Consider the following 19,305-nt stretch of genomic DNA (forward strand, 5'->3'; position numbering starts at 1 on the left):
AGAACTCCACTCCTTGTAACTTACCCCTTCGTGTCCAACCTGCTCTTTCGCCAGCAATCACATACAAATATCTCTCTTCCTTTTACAAAAAGCAATGGCTCAAATGGAGCAAAAGACACGGGGAGAAAAAAAAGAAACAGAAATGGAAAGGGAAAAAAAAAAAAAAAAAAAAAAACAACCCCCAAACTTCAAGAACCTTCCAAACAAAAAAACCAAGCATATGAGAAATGTTCTAAATGTTGGTGGGTGAACTACTGAGTCAAGGTTGAGACTGAAAACAGCTGCTTCATGCACCAGTTTACTCAAGGGTGGGGAGTCAGGGGATATGGGGCCAGAAGGAGAGCATATTATGGGTGAAGTTCTTCAAGAACTGGGTGGGATATTATGACCTGACCCCCAAAATGGACCTGGTGTTTCTGGCACACCAGCCAGCAGAGGGTAGCCACACATATAGCGTGCATCGCCCCTGCCCCTGCCTTCGTAATATTTTCTTTCTTTTCCAGATAAATATTAAATTGGTGATTCTTGTCTCCAGAGCTAGAATATGGCAGGTGGTGGGTGTAATAATTCTTAGTAACTGGTGGGAATCTTTTTGGATGTTTTAATTTGGTACTTGAAGCTAGGGAACATGGATGAGCTTAGTTGGAAAAATGATTATGCAGTTAGAACTAACTTTGAAGAAGCAGTATTATATGCCAAACACTGTGCTAAGTGATTCACATGCATTAGCATATTTAATCATCACGAAAAAGAGGATGTACTATTTTATCGGTCCCATTTTCTGGGCAAAAAATCCAAAACATTGGTTAATTTAAGCAACGTGAAGAGCTTGGAATCGAAATGACACTTATTCTCATGGTTTATATAAGCTCCCCCCGTGGAACTTTCCGGTTTCAACCAAAGTGCTGTTCTGGGTGCTGGGCTGTGGGATCTGAGCTGGCTTCAGCCAGAGAAAGGGTCCTAGGGAAAGAATGGAAGCAGAAAGAAATGAAAAGGAAAGGACATTGAAGTGACTAAATCTAAATCACAGTTTCAAAATTGTATTTATGATACTAAAGGAAACTATGATATGATTCAACATTTATAGGTTTTTTTGGTAGGTTACAGATTTCCTTAATTTTTTCTATCTAATATCCGTGATTGTTAATCTCACACATTTTCTTTTTTTTTCCAAAACAAATTTAAGTTTATTTATTTATTTTGAGAGAGAGGAAGGAAGCACACACACCAGCATGAGCAGCAGAGAGAGAGGGAAAGATAGAATCCCAAGCAGGCTCTGTACCATCAGCACAGAGCCAGATGCAGGGCTCAAACTCACGAACCTCAAGGTCATGACCTGACCCGAAATCAAGAGTCAGTTGCTTAATCAACTGAGCCACCCAGGTGGCTCACACGTTTTCTTTACTTAAATTGTCTCATCACTGTCTCCACGTGAATGGATGAAGAAAGTTTATTTAGAGCAGCCAAAGCCCATCTGGCCACAAGATGAATCCCATCATAGCTCTTGAAGACTTAGGTTAGGACCAGCATTGACGGGGAGAGAAATGTTAGCAGATTTGTCGGGAACAAAGTCAAGATCTCTTCAGTTCACTCTGGGTAATGTTTTTGAGTGTTGACTGGGTGGCCGGGCAATAAACTCCCACAGGACTGACAGGTATTCAGGACTCAGAGCTTACTTTCACCTTCCAGCTGGGAAAACAGACACATGAATCAATAACCATCATGCAATGTGATCAATCCTATCTTCAGAGCCTGTGCAAAGCACTCAGACAGCAGTGAAAGAACAGTTTTTTGGGTCTATCAATATACAACAGCTTGCCTTACGGATTAATGCTTACAATTTGCTGGTGCTCTTGGAGTTCACACTCGCCATGATAATCGATAACTTAGAAGGTTAGTTTTGAAACTCGGCATGAAAACAGTTGCGTCCTATGGTCGTGGAATGCCCAGAATTCTGACTTCATCGACTCACTGAAATGTTGAGGATAGAAAGCAATGGTATGGTGCTGCTATGGTTGGCCCACTGGCAATTAATAATCATCTACTGAAGGCTTACTGCATGTAAGATACTCCAGTAGCCATTATAGAACAATGGGCAAGTGGCTGGGGAGAAACCAAATCCATCTAAATAAAGAACACTTTATAGAGAATACATCTTCAGGCAGAATCATTTAATTATATAGCTCAAGATAGCTGAAGAAAACATCTAGGTTAACTCTGTCATTTTACAGATGAGGGAACTGAGGCCTGGTGGTAAAAAATGATAAGTTTTTCAAATATTCTACATCTAATTAATGACAGATCTGGGACCAGGGTCCTCGGAGGACAGATAGCCAATGCAGTGGGTAGCTCACCTGTGAACTCTAGAGCTAGACCATGTGGGCTCCTGTTCCATCTCCAGACTGGCTGGGTTATCTTAAGTTTTTCAACACTCTGACTTTCAGTGTCTTCATCTGTAAAAAGGAATAATACCATAGTATCTGTCTTATATAAAAATGAAAGGATACATATAAACCAGTAATTAAGAATAAAATGAGGGGATGTCTGGGTGGCTCAGTTGGTTGAGCGTCAGGTGTTGATTTTGGCTCGGGTCATGATCTCACTGTCACTTGGATCCCCATGTCAAGCTCCACACTAGGCATGGAGCTGCTTGAGATTCCCTCTCTCCCTCTTCCTCTGTCCCTCCCCTGCTTGAGCTCTCTCTCTCTCTCAAAATTAGATTATGCGTATTAACCAGGAACATAATAAGAGCTTGATAAATGTTAATTATTAGAACTCACGTGTCCCGGTTTCTACACCAGTATTCTTTCTGCCACAATAGTACAATGGGCTTTTGTTCATTTTCGTTTCTCTGACACAGAAAGAAATCTATGTGCCAGATCTGTGTGCTCATATGGTGTTTCCATTGTCCCTTATATCTTTTCTAGGGCCAAGGAGATTAAGACCAAGTTGGGAATTCTCCTCCAGAAGCCAGACTCAGCGGTTGACCTTGTCATCCCATACAATGAGAAGCCGGAGAAACCAGCCAAGACCCAGAAGTGAGTCACAAACATGGGTTCCGCTCCTTTTCCTCCAGAGGATGGCTATTTCTCAGGTGTCCAGCACCAGCCCTCCCGTGTCCAGCTCCCCACCTTCGATCCTTGCCGAAGGTCATAAGATCCCTCAGAGAAGAGGTGGTTTATAAATAAGCTTTTTACCCTTCCATGTCTGGAGCATCTTATTGGGTATTGGCAGGTGACTTAAAAAAATAAAGATAAGGCCCTGCCTTGGGACCCTGCTGGAGAGGTGGACAATACCAAGGCAGCCAATTTAAGCCAAATAGCTCCTTCTCTAAAATACTATTCCTTCAGGGTCCAACAGAGGAACAGAAGACTCTGTTCCCTGCCAGAGGAAGGAAGGAACACTCGACCAGCCGACTCTAATGTACATTAAGAGTTTTTAACCCAGATCCGTAAATTAATATTCTTGACTGGACTTCTCTCTCCTTTTCCCCCACCTCCCCACTTCCATCGATTCAGGCATGGAGAAACACTAGAATTCTAAAGATTCAAGCTGTCATGGCAGAGTCCAGCTGACCACTGGAGGAACTGTCCTCACAGCACACACATCGTTTTCATCTCCATCCACCCCCTCGAACATTTTCACGAGCATGAAAATCAAGAAGGGCAAGTGGGTAGGAGAGAAAACAGATGCAGTCGAATTCCTTCACTCTGTCATCTAAAAGCTTTGAGGAGATCGCAGAAACGTGGTAGAAACACAGGCACCCCTTTATACCTGAATTTCTTCTTAAACGTAACATACGTATAAATTGGCCAATCGTTTCTTTGTCCAAATGCCCTTTAAGCTAAGATAGCCGAGTGGGTTGGGAGAGGAAGAGACGGGTTATTCCTCTTAAATCTTTTTCCTTCAACCTAAGTGGATATTTCCATTCTCCTCTTATTACTTCAAAGTGATTCCACACCGGAAGTGAGGCGTAATTGGGTTTTCTGCATTTAGAAAGGGGAAGCTAATTCAGGGTGGAGTGGCTCGCACCAGGCACTGGCAGGGAATGAGAAACACATTTCATAGCAGCGACAGATCAAAAAAGCCATCTATTTTGAAGAAAACAATGTAGTGGTTATGGATCTGTAGGAATTCACTTTTGGAAATAAATATAGTACTACATTTCCTGCTTTGATTCTCTGTTTTAATCTTGCACACAGACACTCGAGCTATTTGGCTTAACAGGGATTCAGAGAGAAGCAGTTTTGGAAGAAAACCTGGGGTCGATATTTATTGGATGATTTTCCTCTCTTGTCTTCTGTCGCCTTTCTTCTTCCAGGAGTTTAAATTGTTTTTTTTTGGGGGGGGGGGGAGAAATCCTTCATATCCCTAGAGACTATTGTGTGCCTCTCTTGCATTTTTCATGGTGACCATTGCAAGGCTTTCTCACCCTCTGTCAAACCCCTCAACGCCTTCCACCTCTTCATGTTTGGCCAATTTCCTTGCCTTTTAATTATCATGAAAAGACTGTGTTCTGCATGAGCTTGATCGATCTCTCTTCTCGCCACTTGAAATTTCTCTGCCTTTTTGTACCCATGTTCCTCTCTCAGAGAAGAAAATAAACCTTCTCCAGACTGAAGATATTTTTAACCCTCTCATCTTTAAAAAAAAAGCAATCCCTTTTTAAAAAAGCATTTCTACTTTTTCAATGTTTTTCCTTTTCTTTTTTTTCTTTTTCAATTTTTTTTTTTAACATTTATTCATTTTTGAGAGAGAGAGACAGAGCACGAGGGGAGGCGGGGCAGAGAGAGAGGGAGACACAGAATCTGAAGCAGGCTCCAGGCTCTGAGCCGTCAGCACAGAGCCTGACTTGGGACTCAAACTCAAGAGCTGTGAGATCATGGCCTGAGCCTAAGCCGGACGCTTAACCGACTGAGCCACCCAGGCGCCCCACAAGGTTTTTATTTTTCTCATTAACAAAACAGAAATCGAAAAAAATAGAAATGAAAAAGAAAAATAGACAAGAGCCGCCCACAGCCCTACCACCCATAGCTGGCGTCTGTTACCATTTTCGTGTTCTTAATTGCTCTTTTCCTTCTGGGGCTGTGTTCCACTCTGAAAAAACTCTCTCAGTCCCCCACTCCCACTCCTATCCCTTTCAATGCTTTCATGGGGGTAATTCTAGAAACAGAGAGGGTTAATCATGAAGACCGTAAAACAACCAAAGCATTTATTTGGGGTCTTAGTGATGGCAATCTAGGAGATACAGAGCCTACCCAAATTGAAAATGTGCTCCCGATCGCCAGCGTGAAGTGCAAGCTTATGAAGTCAAAAACCACAAGGTTACGTAATTTGTTTTGAAAGAATTGTGATTGGTGCTGGCACAGTTTTAACTAATACACAAGTGGCTGATCAGCTAACAGGTGTTACCTTAGCTCTGTTTTGGTCCAAAGTAGAAGGATGTGTCCTGGGAGGTGGTCCAGGTGCGCTGACCAAAGTCACACATTTATGGTGTCGGGAGATGTACCTGCTTCCTCAACATCTTCTCGACTCCATTCTGGGTCACTCCTTACAATGCTTACTTGGTTTTGAATCTTCTTTCGCAAAAGTCGCCGCTTCCAGGATCTTCTCTTCACTCTTTCTGGTCAGGTTGAAACCTTACTACCCACAGGAACCCTCTCAAAGGGCGCACCTTTGACTCATCACCAGGGGTTGACTCTGCTCAACGGTCTTCTCTCTCTCTGAGGACTCCCACTTTTGTTCATCCTGTCCATACGCGAGTATTTCCCCAGGCTGTGCCGTAGGTCCTCGTAATGAATAGTAAACAAATTAGCACAACACATAAATTTAGTTTGCAATAACTGTTATCATGGCTTGTCATATAATCAATTATAAAATGCTTAGCAGCTGATACAGATAATCTTCTTTTTAAATTTAATTTAAATCCAAGTTAGTTAACATGTAGTGTAATAATGATTTCAGAAATAGAATTTAGTGATTCATCATTGACATACGACATTCAGTGCTCATCCCAACAAATGCCCTCCTTAATGTCCACCGCCCATTTAGCCCATCCCCCCATCCAACACCCTGCCAGCAACCTTCAGTTTGTTCTCTGTATTTAAGGGTCTCTTAGGGTTTGCCTCTCTCTCTGTTCTTATCTTATTTTTGGCTTCCCTTCCCTTATGTGATACAGACATTCTTATAGTTCATTTTATACTCTAGATGTTCCTTTTCTCCTTCCCTCTGCCACTAATTTTAAACTACACTTTGCTGTTGTTGTTTGACCACTTTATAACTCTAGAATGACCACACAGAAGCAGGCTCTAGCTGTGAACAGTTACCAAGTGTTCCCATATGCAGACTCTGACCTGGTGAGCTGCTGGGTGAACATCATGGCCAGGATTATGGCTGTATGTACGATGTTTGGGCCAAAGCTAGAAAACGAAAGAGCATGAGCAGGGGAGGGGCAGAGAGAGAGAGAGAGAGAGAGAGGGAGACACAGAATCCGAAGCAGGCTCCAGGCTCTGAGCTGTCAGCAGAGCCCGACGTGGGGCTGGAACTCGTGAACCGTGAGATCATGACCTGAGCCGAAGTCGGAGGCTCAACCTACTGAGCCACCCAGGCGCCCCCAGATGTTTTCATCTATATCCCCATCGTAGGCACCCAGGTCACTGTTGGCCATGGGGTAAGGGCTCAACAAATGTCCACGAAAGGACCTGAGCTGAGTTGTGAGCACAATGCCCTGCGGGGAAGGAAGGGAGAACAGAGCAGGCACATCAGGGCCGATAAATAACTGGGATTTCATGTCGTTGTCAAGAAGAAGAGGAAGTGAGAACATTGCCAGAAGTGTTCCAATACAGGCCAGGGACCGTGTGGATTAAAAAACGAGGAAAGAGGAACCCACAGTGTTTAGAGAGGTCAAAATACTTTCTCATGGTTACAGTCAGGACGTGTCAGAGTTGCCAACAGTCGTAGCAATGGTTCACGGGGCTAACATTTTTGAAATCGAAGGTTCAGTGTTATTTACGGCTTTCATCAACCAGACTGACTATGGGCACGCTGAATCATTGCTAATGTTTGCATTCATTTGATGCACACTTATTGCAGGGTAGATTAATGCTGTAGGGGATGCACCATTGGACAGGTGGAATGGGAAAAGTTCTCCATGACTCACCGACTCTACGTTTAGGCAGTGAGTTGCCACATAAGCGACTCAACGAGTAAGTGGCTAAGAGGACAGTAAAAGAGAGAGAACACTTCCGGTCGAGATGGTCATTTCCTGGACCAGGTGGCCTTTACACAGGGCGTTAGAAAACACACGGTTCATCATCTCTGTAAATGTTTGTTTTGCCTTTCATGTGAACTGGCTCCCTCCCTTTCCCCCACACGCACACTCCGAGACCATGCCCACTCTCTGTGGTCAGCTATGACCTTGCAAACCGGGGCACTTAGTGGCCATTTAGATCTGCATCTATCTTGTTTCCAAAGAAGTCAGACTTAATGAGGGCTGGCAAATTCTGAGAATCGGGACAGGATGAACCTCCGTTACCTCCTAGGCTGGTAATCAGAACACTGGGCTGTATGCTGTGGGGTATGTGTCCTGCTCAACTGTGTCCTTGAATCAATTTGGACTAATTTAACCCCCAGGCGGACTCTGCACATGTCCTTTTCAGGAATTTAATCTTGGCTGTGATGTACCGCTCATATTGGTCATTAGTCTGGTTCTAACAAGACCATTTGGGACAAATTGGATCGGGTAGCACGCTTAAGTCAGGTGCACCTGCTTATGTGATTTCTTCTGCCTGTGTTCCTCTGTGCTAACCAGAGGAAAAGCAGGGAGAGGAAGGTGATTTCATCTGAGGAGAATATTTATGAAATGAGAAAGAGGTTCAGTGAGGGAACCAGGCCTTTCCCTTGCTCTCTTTCTTTTGTCCAATTATTTAATGTCCTGCTCTTTCTGTCAACAATCAGTAGAGACTTGAAGGGGAGTCTTTTATTTTCAGAACATCACACCCACTGTAGTGAATTAAGAGGCAGAAAGCCTTATGGTAAAAATGTAGGTATGAAATAACATATGTATAGGAAAAGTTCTCAGTAGGGGGTAATAGAGAAGAGCCAACAGGAGTTACGACCTCTAGAAAACAGGTCTTTTTCTGGTTAGAAATAAAACGAGGCAGCAAAACATAGGGACATACTTGCAATCCCTTTTTCATGATTTCTCTTTCCTGGGCTCCTTTACACTAACCAGAAGAAAATGGGAGGAAGGAAGGCTGTTCACATCTTAAAAATAAATTTCCGAGGGATTAGTGTGGTGTTCTTGATCTGTGACACCTGTGTTCTTAGCCAGGAAAAAAAGAAACCACCTAAGATCATTTCACCAGGTTTGTTATTCTTATTTTTGTCATGTTTAATCTTCAAATAGTAAAAACAGAAAACATTATGGAGAATTGAATAATTAAGACCCCAAATCTGCCCATATTCCATGATGAAAAGTAAAGAAGTGAAGGAGGGGCACCTGTGGGGCTCCGTCGGTTAAGCGTCTGATTCTTGGTTTTGACTTAGGTCGTGGTCTTGCAGTTCGTGAGTTCAAGCCCCACGTCGGGCTCTGTGCTGACAGTGCAGAGCCTGCTTGGGATTCTCTCCCTCTCCCTCTCTCTCTGCCCTTCCCCCATTCGCTCTCAATGTCTCTCTCCAAATGAATAAATAAACTTAAAAAAAAAAATGAAGTGAAGGAAATACAGCACGTTAGCCAAAAAAATCTACTGCCATATTGGACTCCCTACGTAAATAAAGTATATCTATATAGCAAAGCCTGGGCAGCAAAATGAAGAGTGGAATTAGCAAGTGTCTTATCAAGCTCAGCTGCTCATCTTAATACTTGAAACCCCAAGATAATATTAAAAAAAAAAAAAAAAAACAGAAGCAGGAACAGTCCTGGACTGTCTGAACAGTAGATAAAAATAGTGAAGAGCTAAGGAAGTTCCAATTTAGGAAAAATACCTTCACTGGCCTTGCTATTCTAAAAAATGCCTTGTTACTTTCTTTTGATTTGACGGGGAAGGACTCCCATCACAGTGCAGGAGCGAGAGCAGGGGAGCCCCAGGGAGAGCACAGTCAGCCATATTTCCCAGACTGCACCAGCCGGACTTGACACAATCCTGCGGGGAGAGGGGAATTAGTGGTTATAATGAAATAGCTGCAGGGTTGCTGCATATATAAATGTTAAAATAAAAACAGCCAGAGGGGAAATTATATGTTAGCTATCACCTTCTCCTTTTGAGTCAGCATCTGGAGCGTTTATGGACAACATTCCTAGTCATGATGTAGACCACTTTTCTTCTCAGGAGGAAATCTTGCAAAACTCACTATCTGTCCTAACAGGGCAGGAAAAATGCACCCAGGTTTTTAAAAACGTAGACATACTCTGATCTCATTTCCCATGTGAGGCAGCATTACACCTTTCGCCTTCCAGCCTTAATGATGGCAGTGGGATGTGGATGTGGAATCAAATGCCCTTTGCTGATTAAATTATGTGGTTAAAGTGAAGCATCAGGGAGGCAGAGAACATGAGTTCAATCCCTATAACGGGGCCACTGGATTTCGTTCTGTTGCATTCGGGCCACAAAGGGCACAATTGGAGGTACTGTCATCGGATATACGAGAATATCAAGACACAGCTTCATGATGAATGGACTTTACTTCCAAAAAGAGACAGACCTAAACAAATTGCTCAAAAAGAGATGAAAATACACAATACAGATGAGGGACAGCAAACCCAGCCCACCAAACCCAATTGCTAGAAAGAAAATAACTCACACTCCCTTGTCCTGAGGATGGGTCACTGGTTGTAGCTTTTCTGCGAAAAGCAGATCCAGGACATGGTCAGTGGATGTGGTTAGTACCCTTCTCATGGCGGTCACCTTTTTTTTTTTTCTCCCCCTTAATTCTTGATGAAGACCCCCACTGGATGAGGCTCTGCAATGGCGTGACTCCCTGGACAAGATCCTGCAGAACAACTGTAAGTTGGAATCGTCTTTTATCAAAGGTCAGGAGAGGGAACAGAGGCAAAAATCGCCTTTGTGTTGCCGGTGTCCTTCTCCAATTTTGACACTTCTTCAATTTTTCGTTTTTTCTTTTATTTATTTATTGTGTTTATTCTTGAGAGAAAGAGAGAGAGAGAGAGCACGAGCTGGGGCAGAGACAGAGGGAGACAGAGGGAGAGAAAGAATCCGAAGCAGGCTCCAGGCTCTGAGCTGTCAGCACAGAGCCCGATGTGGGGCTCGAACCCACGTACTGAGAGATCATGACCTGAGCCAATGTCAGATGCCTAACCAACAGAGCCACCCAGGTGCCCGCTTCAATTTTTCTGTGTGGACTCAACAAGGGAAGGATGCCCAGGGAGTGTGGTTACCCAGATCACAAGAAGACAAAGTTCTACTGTACTGTGAGAGAATGTGAAAAGAAAGTTGCTTGTGGACTCATGATCGCAGATTATTTTCCCATCTATCCTACTTATTCTTATGAGCCAGAGCAAGTGGCTTGACCTGTGTGTTTCTCAATATTTTTAAAAGTTTTTTAAACGTTTATTTATTTTTGAGAGACACAGACAGAGCACGAGTGGGGGGAGGGGCAGAGAGAGAGGGAGACACAGAATCGGAAGCAGGCTCCAGGCTCCGAGCTGTCAGCACAGCCCGACGCGGGGCTCGAACCCACGAACCATGAGATCATGACCTGAGCCAAAGTTGGACCCTTAACCGACGGAGCCGCCCAGGCACCCCTCAATATTTTCATCAGTAAAAGAGAGACACTGCCTTTTCCAGCTTAGCCTCATCATGGCTTGGTAAGGACTGGTTACAACAGCATGAAGAACAGTGGATTAGGAACCAAGATCAGGTAGGTACGTCCTAGTCCAAGCTGCTATTGACGGCTCTGGTGGCCTGACATGCATTGTTATCTCCCCCAGCCTTGGTTTCCTCTTCTGGTGCTTGCCTTCCTTCAAGACACGACAGAAGCACCAGCAAGAACCCGTTCCCACGCTAATACCAACAGAGCACTGCTTGCCTCTCCCCTAATCCAAATCCTTACTGATCCTCAAGGCCTGCGGTATCAAGGTTAAGGTTCCCCATGATAACAAGATGGCTGGTCTGCAGTCAAACTGAGGTCTTCTTCCCCCCCTTATGGGATTTCTACATGTAATCCCTGTGGCCGGAATACTTTGTATTCCCATCTCTGTCTGTTGAAATACTTCCTCTCCTATGAAAGCAGATCTGAATGCTGACTGCCTAGTCTTCCTTGGCCATCCAGAATGATTTATCCTCCCTCTGAGCTTCCAGAGAACCTGTCTGCACATCTTTTCTGCTGCTTGATACTACCTACCGAGTACTTCTTCACCGCTGTCTCCCTCCGATGATAGATTATAAACTCAGGGACAGCCAAGGCTTAGCCTTTTGATCTGAACAACTTCCCAATAAGAAGTGCACGATATGGGGAGAATAAGTATTTGTGGAATAGTTCGTTTTGAGAATATGATTCAATTTAAGGTATCCAACCTGTATTTCTTCATCTTTGCCCCAAGAATGGCATATGAAACTGTTGGATGCTTTGCAAAAATAAGGATTTAAAAAATGCTTCTTGCAGGTGCATCATTATTAATAAGCACAGCATAGATAACAAAGGCCATATGTTGAATCGTATATGAAAATTTTTTATGGCTCAGTTGGCTAAGCTTCTGACTCTTCGTTTTGGCTCAGGTCACGCTCTCACGTTTCATGGATTCGAGCCCCGCATGGGGCTCTGCACTGACAGTGGGGCCCTGCTGGGGATTCTCTCTCTCCTTCTCCCTCTGCCCCTTCCCCACTCGCACATGCGCGCACTCTCTCTCTCAAAGTAAATAAATAAACCTAAAAAAAATTATGTCTTGTTTTGAGTAGGGCAAGCTTCTGCTTACCTGATGTAGAATCATTACCTCTTTGTAACTTTCTTAATCTTATCCACTTTGATTCTCTTTTTATCTCTTCGGCTAAACAGAATACCATGCCCTGACACATATAAAGTGTTCAGTAAATGTTTCTTGACCTAACGGGTGAATGAGTTCATTCATTTTGCTTCTTGGATCCAGAAATTCCACGAGGTTGATTAAGAGAAAAATATTTATGTTTCTCAATTGACTTATTTATTGTCTTACACAATGGTTTTGGGGCCAGTTGCAACCAGACAGATGATATATTGTTACATTAAGAATACTAAGTACCCTGGGTCCAGGCACTTATTGCTAGGGTCAAGAAACCTGAGAATTAGAAGACTTATTTTCATGTTTACAAAACCATGAACGAGAAGGATATATATTTGTGTGCCCAAATCCAATCCTTTTCAGTCCCGCTAATCCTTAGGGGCACGTGTTCATGTATTTCAGGCTTTTAGGGACGGGGAGCTATTTGGTATAAGAAAGATAGGGGCAGAAGTTAAATCAGAGGCAATCAGTGTTAACACCTTAGCATTTGTTGAGGGTCTGAAGCCTTTCAGCTTGAGGCCTGAGACTCACACAGTAATATTTGCTACTTCTCAGTAGAGAAAATATACATTCACGTCAGTGTTGTGTAAACATGTATATATAATATTCACATTTCATTTAATTATATACGTTTCAAAATTACATATGCATATAGATGTGTTACACAGTATGTATCTGTGTATACGTGTGTACGTATAACCTTAAGTTCTACGTAATTATCCTCCTAAATCATTAACTTTTTTCTTTAAATGTGTTTTGTCACTTCTGTTTTTTCGGTTTTTTAATGTGTGTGTGTGAGAGAGAGAGAGAGAGCGAGCAGGGGAGGGGGGCAGGGGGAGAGAGAGAAAGAAGCTTGAGCAGGCTCCATGCTTAGTGCAGAGCCCATCTCGGGGCTCGATCCCACAACCCTGAGATCATGACCAGAGCCGAAACCAAGAGTCGGAGGCTCAACCAACTGAGCCACCCAGGCGCCCTAGGAATTAACATTTGAAGACTGGGGAAATTAATTTCCCCTAGTGATAAATGGAAAAGCACTTGATAACCATTCAGGTCAAAATTCTTCCTTTGAAAGGGTCTTTCTTTATATTCAAAGAAGCTCAGGTGAAAAAGAGAGGTTCTGGTATGAATATAGAGATCTCGCAGAAAGAGTGGAGACCCATGCCCTAAAAGGGGGGGGGGGTGCCATTAGTAAATAAGACTGCCTCTCTCTCGAAGTTTATTCCTCTGCCCTTACTCTCCGTGTCTCTCTCTTCCTCTTTATTTTTCCATTCCACCCTCTCCCCCGGCTTCTCTCTATGACTCCCCTTTTTGCTCTGTGTGTCCCTCTTGCCATGTTGTCCCTGCTCTCCACTTCTCGCTGTCTCGTTCTCCCCAGAGAAGGACTAACAGAACACCAGGCACCAGAAACCTGAAGAGACATTTGACCTATTCTCCCGAACACCCGCTGTTGTGCCTCGTGAATAACTTTAAGCCAAACTTTAGCAACTCAGCTCTCAGGAAATGTTATTTGAATCTGCTAAAACTCATGGTCTGGGATCAGAAATAGCTAACATTAGCTGTGAATGATGCAAAATAGGTAACCAAGAAAGATACGTTTGAGAAATCTATGCGTTTGAAATGCCACAATCTCTGCTTGCATGTTTGATTGGATAAACTAAACCATTTCACCTCGAGGAGTGGCATCTTCATTGATTTACAGAGAACATTTGGCATTCTGTTCTGCTCATGCAGGAGGTTGCCTCACAGTTGATATAGTTCCCCAGTATTCCTTAAATCCACATTTTTCTTGAGCAGAAATGAAGTCAATTGGTACCTAACCTCTTAAAAATTAGACAGTTAAGGTCCTATTCAATCTTTCCCAACTAACAAGCTTTCTCTTGCTTTTCCTCATTTAAGAAATCATTTTTAAGCCTCCAGTGTATTTAACTCTGTTTTGACAGTATGTCAATTTCTTACCTGTTTTGTGTTCAATTCTGCAGGTGATGACACCTGTATTCATTAGGTCTATGGGACAAATGACCAGTGTGCTGCTCATTAAACACAAACACGGATTGCACGCGGAAGTTTAAATAAAACAGTGACATTAGGGGCGCCTGGGTGGCTCAGTCCGTTAAGCGTCTGATTCTTGGTTTCGGCTCAGGTTGTGATCTCACGGTTCATGCGTTCGAGCTCTGCATCGGGCTCCATGCTGACAGTGCAGAGCCTGCTTGGGATTCTCTCTCTCTCTCTCTCTCTCTCTCTCTCTCTGTCCCTCCTCTGCTCACTCTTTTATCTCTCTCTCTCTCTCTCTCTGAAAATAAATAAACTTGAAATTTAAAAAAAAGACCGTGACATTAAATTCCTCCACCTGACTGTCTTTAAGAGCCAAGGAAGGGGGCGCCTGGGTGGCTCAGTTGGTTAAGCCTTGACTTCGGCTCAGGTCGTGATCTCGCGGCTCGTGAGTTCGAGCCCTGTGTCTGTGCTGTCAGCTCAGAGCCTGGACCCTGCTTTGGATTCTGCGTCTCCCTCTCTCTCTCTGCCCCTCTCATACTCTGTCTCTCTCTCTCTCTCAAAAATAAAAAACACACATTAAAAAAATTCTTTTAAAAAAGAGCCAAGGAAGAATGAAACACAATCCAGTAGCAGCGGGAAAGTTTATATGCGAATTCTTTTTTTCCCAGGAGCTCCAAAAGGTCAGAGCACTTCCTGAGACACCCTTGAGATTTGGACTCGTCCTTGGGGAATGGAACAGCCCAGATCTAGCCTTCTCTCTCTGTGTGTCTCTTTTCCCTATCTTTGCCTTCTCCTCCTGCTTCTCTCTCTTTGGTTTCCAATATTCTCCCTCCTTTTTTGTCTGGCTCATCTATGCCCTCCTCTGACTCACTGGCAGCCACAAATTCCTTCAAAGCAGTAATAATAATAGTATCAGCAATAGGTTACTTGTACTGTTTGTTCACGTGTCGGGCGCTGCCCAACGCGCTTTCCATGTAGTGCTTTACTTAAGGAGCGTAATAATTTTAGGGCTTCGATACGATAACAATCTCTACTTTTCAGAAAAGGAAAGTGAGGTGAGGTAACGTGCTCATGAAATAAAAGACTACCGTGGTAGATTTATTTTTCTTTTAGCTCTCCGTCCTTCGGCTCTGCGATGTGGGAGGAAAGGCGTCCCTTAGTGGGTCTTATTTGGCTCAGCGTCTGTCTATTCGATGTGAGGCACAGATGTGAGGTGGGCGGGAAGGAGAGGCGAAGGTACGTGAAACTCAGACCTTGAGCGCGAAGCCTGAACAGCCTCCTGGAGAAGACAGGCATGTCAGGGAACAGCAACAACAAAAGGATGAAGAAAGCTCTTCTCCCATCACCATCCAAAAATCTTCAAGAGCAAGTACAGGGCAGTGTACCTCCCGTCTGAGGCAACCTGGGAGCTGGCTTTTGAATGATGGCAAACACTGATTTTAAATTAGGCATGAATAAAAATGATGAAAGACAGTACTTCCTGAGCTCTCATTATGTTCGACACCAGGTAAGAGCTTGACGTGAATTGCTGAGTCCTTAGGACAACCTTATCACGTGGGTTCACGTGGGTTCCATGATTATATCCGTGTAACAGAGGAGGCAGTTGAGGCTCAGAGAGGGTGGGTCACTTGCCCCAGTTACCGAATAGTGACATTTCTGAGTGGTGATGTGGTGAAACAGGACCCATCCGAGGGCACCTTGACTCCAGAGCCCGTGCTCGGAACCGGCAAGCTATGTGATGACACCTGTCACCTATCCACTCATGACATTCCACCATTTTTCCTCCAGGAGGGGAGATTTATTCTCATCTCCCCCCTTTAATATTTTTTTAATATTTATTTATTTTTGAGAGACAGAGAGACAGAGCATGAGTGGGGGAAGGGCAGAGAGGGAGCCACAGAATCCAAAGCAGGCTCCAGGCTCTGAGCTGTCAGCACAGAGCCCAACATGGGGTTCAAACCCCCAAACCGTAAGACCCTGACCTGAGCTGAAGTCGGACGCTTAACCAACTGAGCCACCCAGGCGTCTCTCGCCCTTAATAGTTTTCCTTTATACACCCAGCTGACTTGGATTTGTCTCACACTCCTTTTATTTTCCAAGTGGTTTTAGAACTGGCTTCATTTCGTCCTTTGGTAGGGCTGCTACGTTCTTTTGCTTAGATGTCAAAAGTGACACCATTCCTTAGGGGCCAGCTCTGGGGCTGTAATGTGGGTCAAAACCTAGACGGTTCCCACAAGAGCGGCGATCGGGAGGTTTCAACTGCTTCCTAGTAGGGGATGCCCGAAGAGGTGTGTTGAGAAGTATCCTGGGGTTCTGTGCAGGCTCAGCAGGGGAGGACGCAGGGATTCCTCAGGGATGTGTGGCGAGGGCCCCGTGCGGTGGGTGTGGAGTGCAAGGGCAGTGGTGTGGGCCAGAGATGATGTGTGCGTTCCTTGAAGACTAGACACGTTTCTCCTGGAGTCTCTTTGGCTCTGACCCAAGAGGGCTTCCTCGGGGCTGATGGGAATTGAACAGAGAGTCAAGGAATGGCCCACTGGAAAACCAGAGGCGAAGGAGGAGAAGGTATCTGGGGAGTGATCTGAGGGTCCTACTAAGGGGCCATCCAGAGAATTCTCAAAAGCCAGGTGAGAGAAAGACTAGCTTTAAGCATCTCCCCGGACGATGGAGTGAGTTTAAAGCCGGTTATGAGTCTCTGATCAAAGTGTGCGCATTGATGAGAAGCCCTGAAATAGTGTTGTAGAATTCAGTGAGAGTGATAAACCAGTGCCCAGGAAATGGACTGACTTCACGGGAAAGTTATTTTCCGAGCTCAGCCCCCCCCCCCCCCCCCCCCCCGATGCCTGGTAAATGTTAATATTGTTCTGGAGTCCTGGCGTGCGTCCTCAGGTCATAAATACCAACGCTTGGGAGGACTGGGATTTTATCTGTACCTTTTATAAAGACTTGGAATGGGTGATTCACAGAGACCGACAGGTTGTGGGGACAGGGGCCTGATGAGAATACGATGGCCACAGACTTAATTCTGTGAAGTTATAGTTTCCTCCAAAGTCTTGCACGGGTGTTCGTAAGACTTCACTCCTGCTATCATTTCCCGGCCCCTAGAAAGTCCTGGGCGTTTTTCCATTTCAACAGAGGCTACCTGGCACCTTTTGTTTAAGAAACAGTGAAAACTTTAACTATGACAGAGAGAGAGAGATCTAGGCTTTATTTCTTCTTTCAGCATATATCGTGACTCCTGTGTCACTAAATTATAACAAATGGTGCTAGAAATAGAGTGCAAAATATGGAAAGGGAGAGAAGGAAAACACACCTGATTTTATCTAGATATGTGTTACCAAATGGCTTTACAGTAACTCTCCTAGCGAAGTTTCCAGAGCAAATTGTTCATCATGCCTACCATTGCTCCCAGCTTATTTTTAGATGTCGATCGATAAAAAAGGAAAAAGTCTAGGGCACCTGGGTGGCTCAGTCGCTTAAGCATCCAACTCTTGGTTTTGGCTCATGTCATGATCTCCCGGTTCGGGAGTTCGAGCCTCGTGTCGGGCTCCGCGCTGACGGTGTGGAGCCTGCTTGGGATTCTCTTTCCCCCTCTCTCTTTTCCCCTCCCCTGCTCATGTTCTCTCTTTCTCTCTCTCTGTCTCAGAATAAGTAAATAAATTACAAAAAAAAAAATCTTAGGTGAAGTATTTCACCTAAAAAAAAGAGGGGACTAAAATGCAAAGTGTTTTTGTTTGCATCCAGAAATTGCTGATGACTCTAATCCAAGTTACTTATCACCTAACCATTCTGTTTCTTTAAAATTGAATGTGGCTTCAGGGGATGGTAAGGGGTGTGCAGACAATAAAAATGTATTGAAGGTAAATTGAAAAAAAAAAAAAAAAGACTACTACGTATCCTGGTTTAATCGGCACCGGTGCTGGGTGCGTGTTCTATGAAATCAGTGAATTCCCACATATCACCCCCTATGGAGGGTAGGGAGGAAAAAGAAACACAGCATCAGGCCTAAGAGCTTCTCATATACACATTTGTAACAGACAAATATATGCATATATATTACATGGATGGATACATATTTTGAAACAAGCTGGAGTCCACATGAGCAACAGCACACCGAAAACACAGTAGTTGTAATTATATTAAAGCTAAAGTGTTTTGGGGCGCCTGGGTGGCGCAGTCGGTTAAGCGTCCGACTTCAGCCAGGTCACGATCTCGCGGTCCGTGAGTTCGAGCCCCGCGTCAGGCTCTGGGCTGATGGCTCGGAGCCTGGAGCCTGTTTCCGATTCTGTGTCTCCCTCTCTCTCTGCCCCTCCCCCGTTCATGCTCTGTCTCTCTCTGTCCCAAAAATAAATAAAAAACGTTGAAAAAAAAAATTAAAAAAAAAAAAAAAAAGCTAACGTGTTTTAAAAAACTGACGTATTGGGGCACCTTGGTGGCTCAGGAGGTTGAGCGTTGACTCTTGATTTCAGCTCAGGTCACAATCCTCAGGGTCATGGGATCGAGCCCTGCATCGGGCTCTGCACTGAGTGTGGAATCTGATTAGGATTCTCTCTCTCTCTTTCCCTCTGCCCCCGCCCCCCTCAAAAATAAATACAATGAAAAAAAAAAAAAAAAACCACTGACGTATGATTGACAGGCATAGTAACTCCTCCGCGGGTGGTAACTTCATTCAGTCCCTTCCTGCCTGTCTTCAGGTCTCAAACAGAACGTCCCTTTCTCATGGGGCTTTCCGCCAACTTAAAATAAAGTTAAGTCCCTCCTGTTACTCCGTTACTATCTTTCATATGGTTTTTCCTTTTTTGTGTGTCAATGTTTCTTGTGTTTCTTCCTTTTCTTCCTACTTCCCCCAGAATCTGGAAGCTCCATTAGGGCAGGAACCTTGACAGCTTTACTTACCGTTGTGACTTATCGTACTGCCTGGAGTCTAATAACGGCCCAAAAATCATCGATAGAAAAAAAAAAGAAAGAATTGTCATGCACACGATAATCAACGTCAGTATTACAGTGCCAAATCAGGTTCCAAATGTATCTTTTTCCTTTTGGTGACTGAAGAGTATCCAGAGTGGCGTTAGTGTTCTTAATATTCCTAGATGGTCTTACAGGTAAACCTTTGTCACCAAATGCAGGTTCCTGGATTTGAATCCTGCCTCTGCCACCTACCAGCTGGTTACCTAAGAGCGAGTTACTTGATCTCTCTTTTATTTTTTTTTTCATTTTTTAAATGTTTATTTAATCTTGTGTGTGTGGGTGGGAGACGGGCAGAGAGAGAGGCAGACACAGACTCCGAAGCAGGCTCCAGGCTCTGAGCCGTCAGCACAGAG

At 44.2% G+C, this 19,305-nt stretch overlaps 1 protein-coding gene and 1 long non-coding RNA gene across 2 annotated transcripts in view; both read left to right on the top strand.

Moving 5' to 3' along the window:
• The window catches only part of RGS5 (regulator of G protein signaling 5), a 51,654-nt gene that overhangs the window by 23,756 nt on the left and 8,593 nt on the right, over positions 1-19,305 (top strand). Inside the window, exons 2-3 of the mRNA XM_058699975.1 lie at positions 2,928-3,038; positions 9,942-10,003. Coding sequence (XP_058555958.1) covers positions 2,928-3,038; positions 9,942-10,003 — 173 coding nt within the window. The remainder of the gene's footprint in view (positions 1-2,927; positions 3,039-9,941; positions 10,004-19,305) is intronic.
• On the top strand, positions 10,048-18,953 carry LOC131495233 (uncharacterized). Its single transcript, XR_009253844.1, has 2 exons — positions 10,048-15,494; positions 18,835-18,953. It is a non-coding gene; the product is annotated as an uncharacterized LOC131495233 (long non-coding RNA).

Source organism: Neofelis nebulosa, chromosome 15 (assembly GCF_028018385.1).
Source record: "Neofelis nebulosa isolate mNeoNeb1 chromosome 15, mNeoNeb1.pri, whole genome shotgun sequence".
Taxonomy (NCBI): domain Eukaryota; kingdom Metazoa; phylum Chordata; class Mammalia; order Carnivora; family Felidae; genus Neofelis; species Neofelis nebulosa.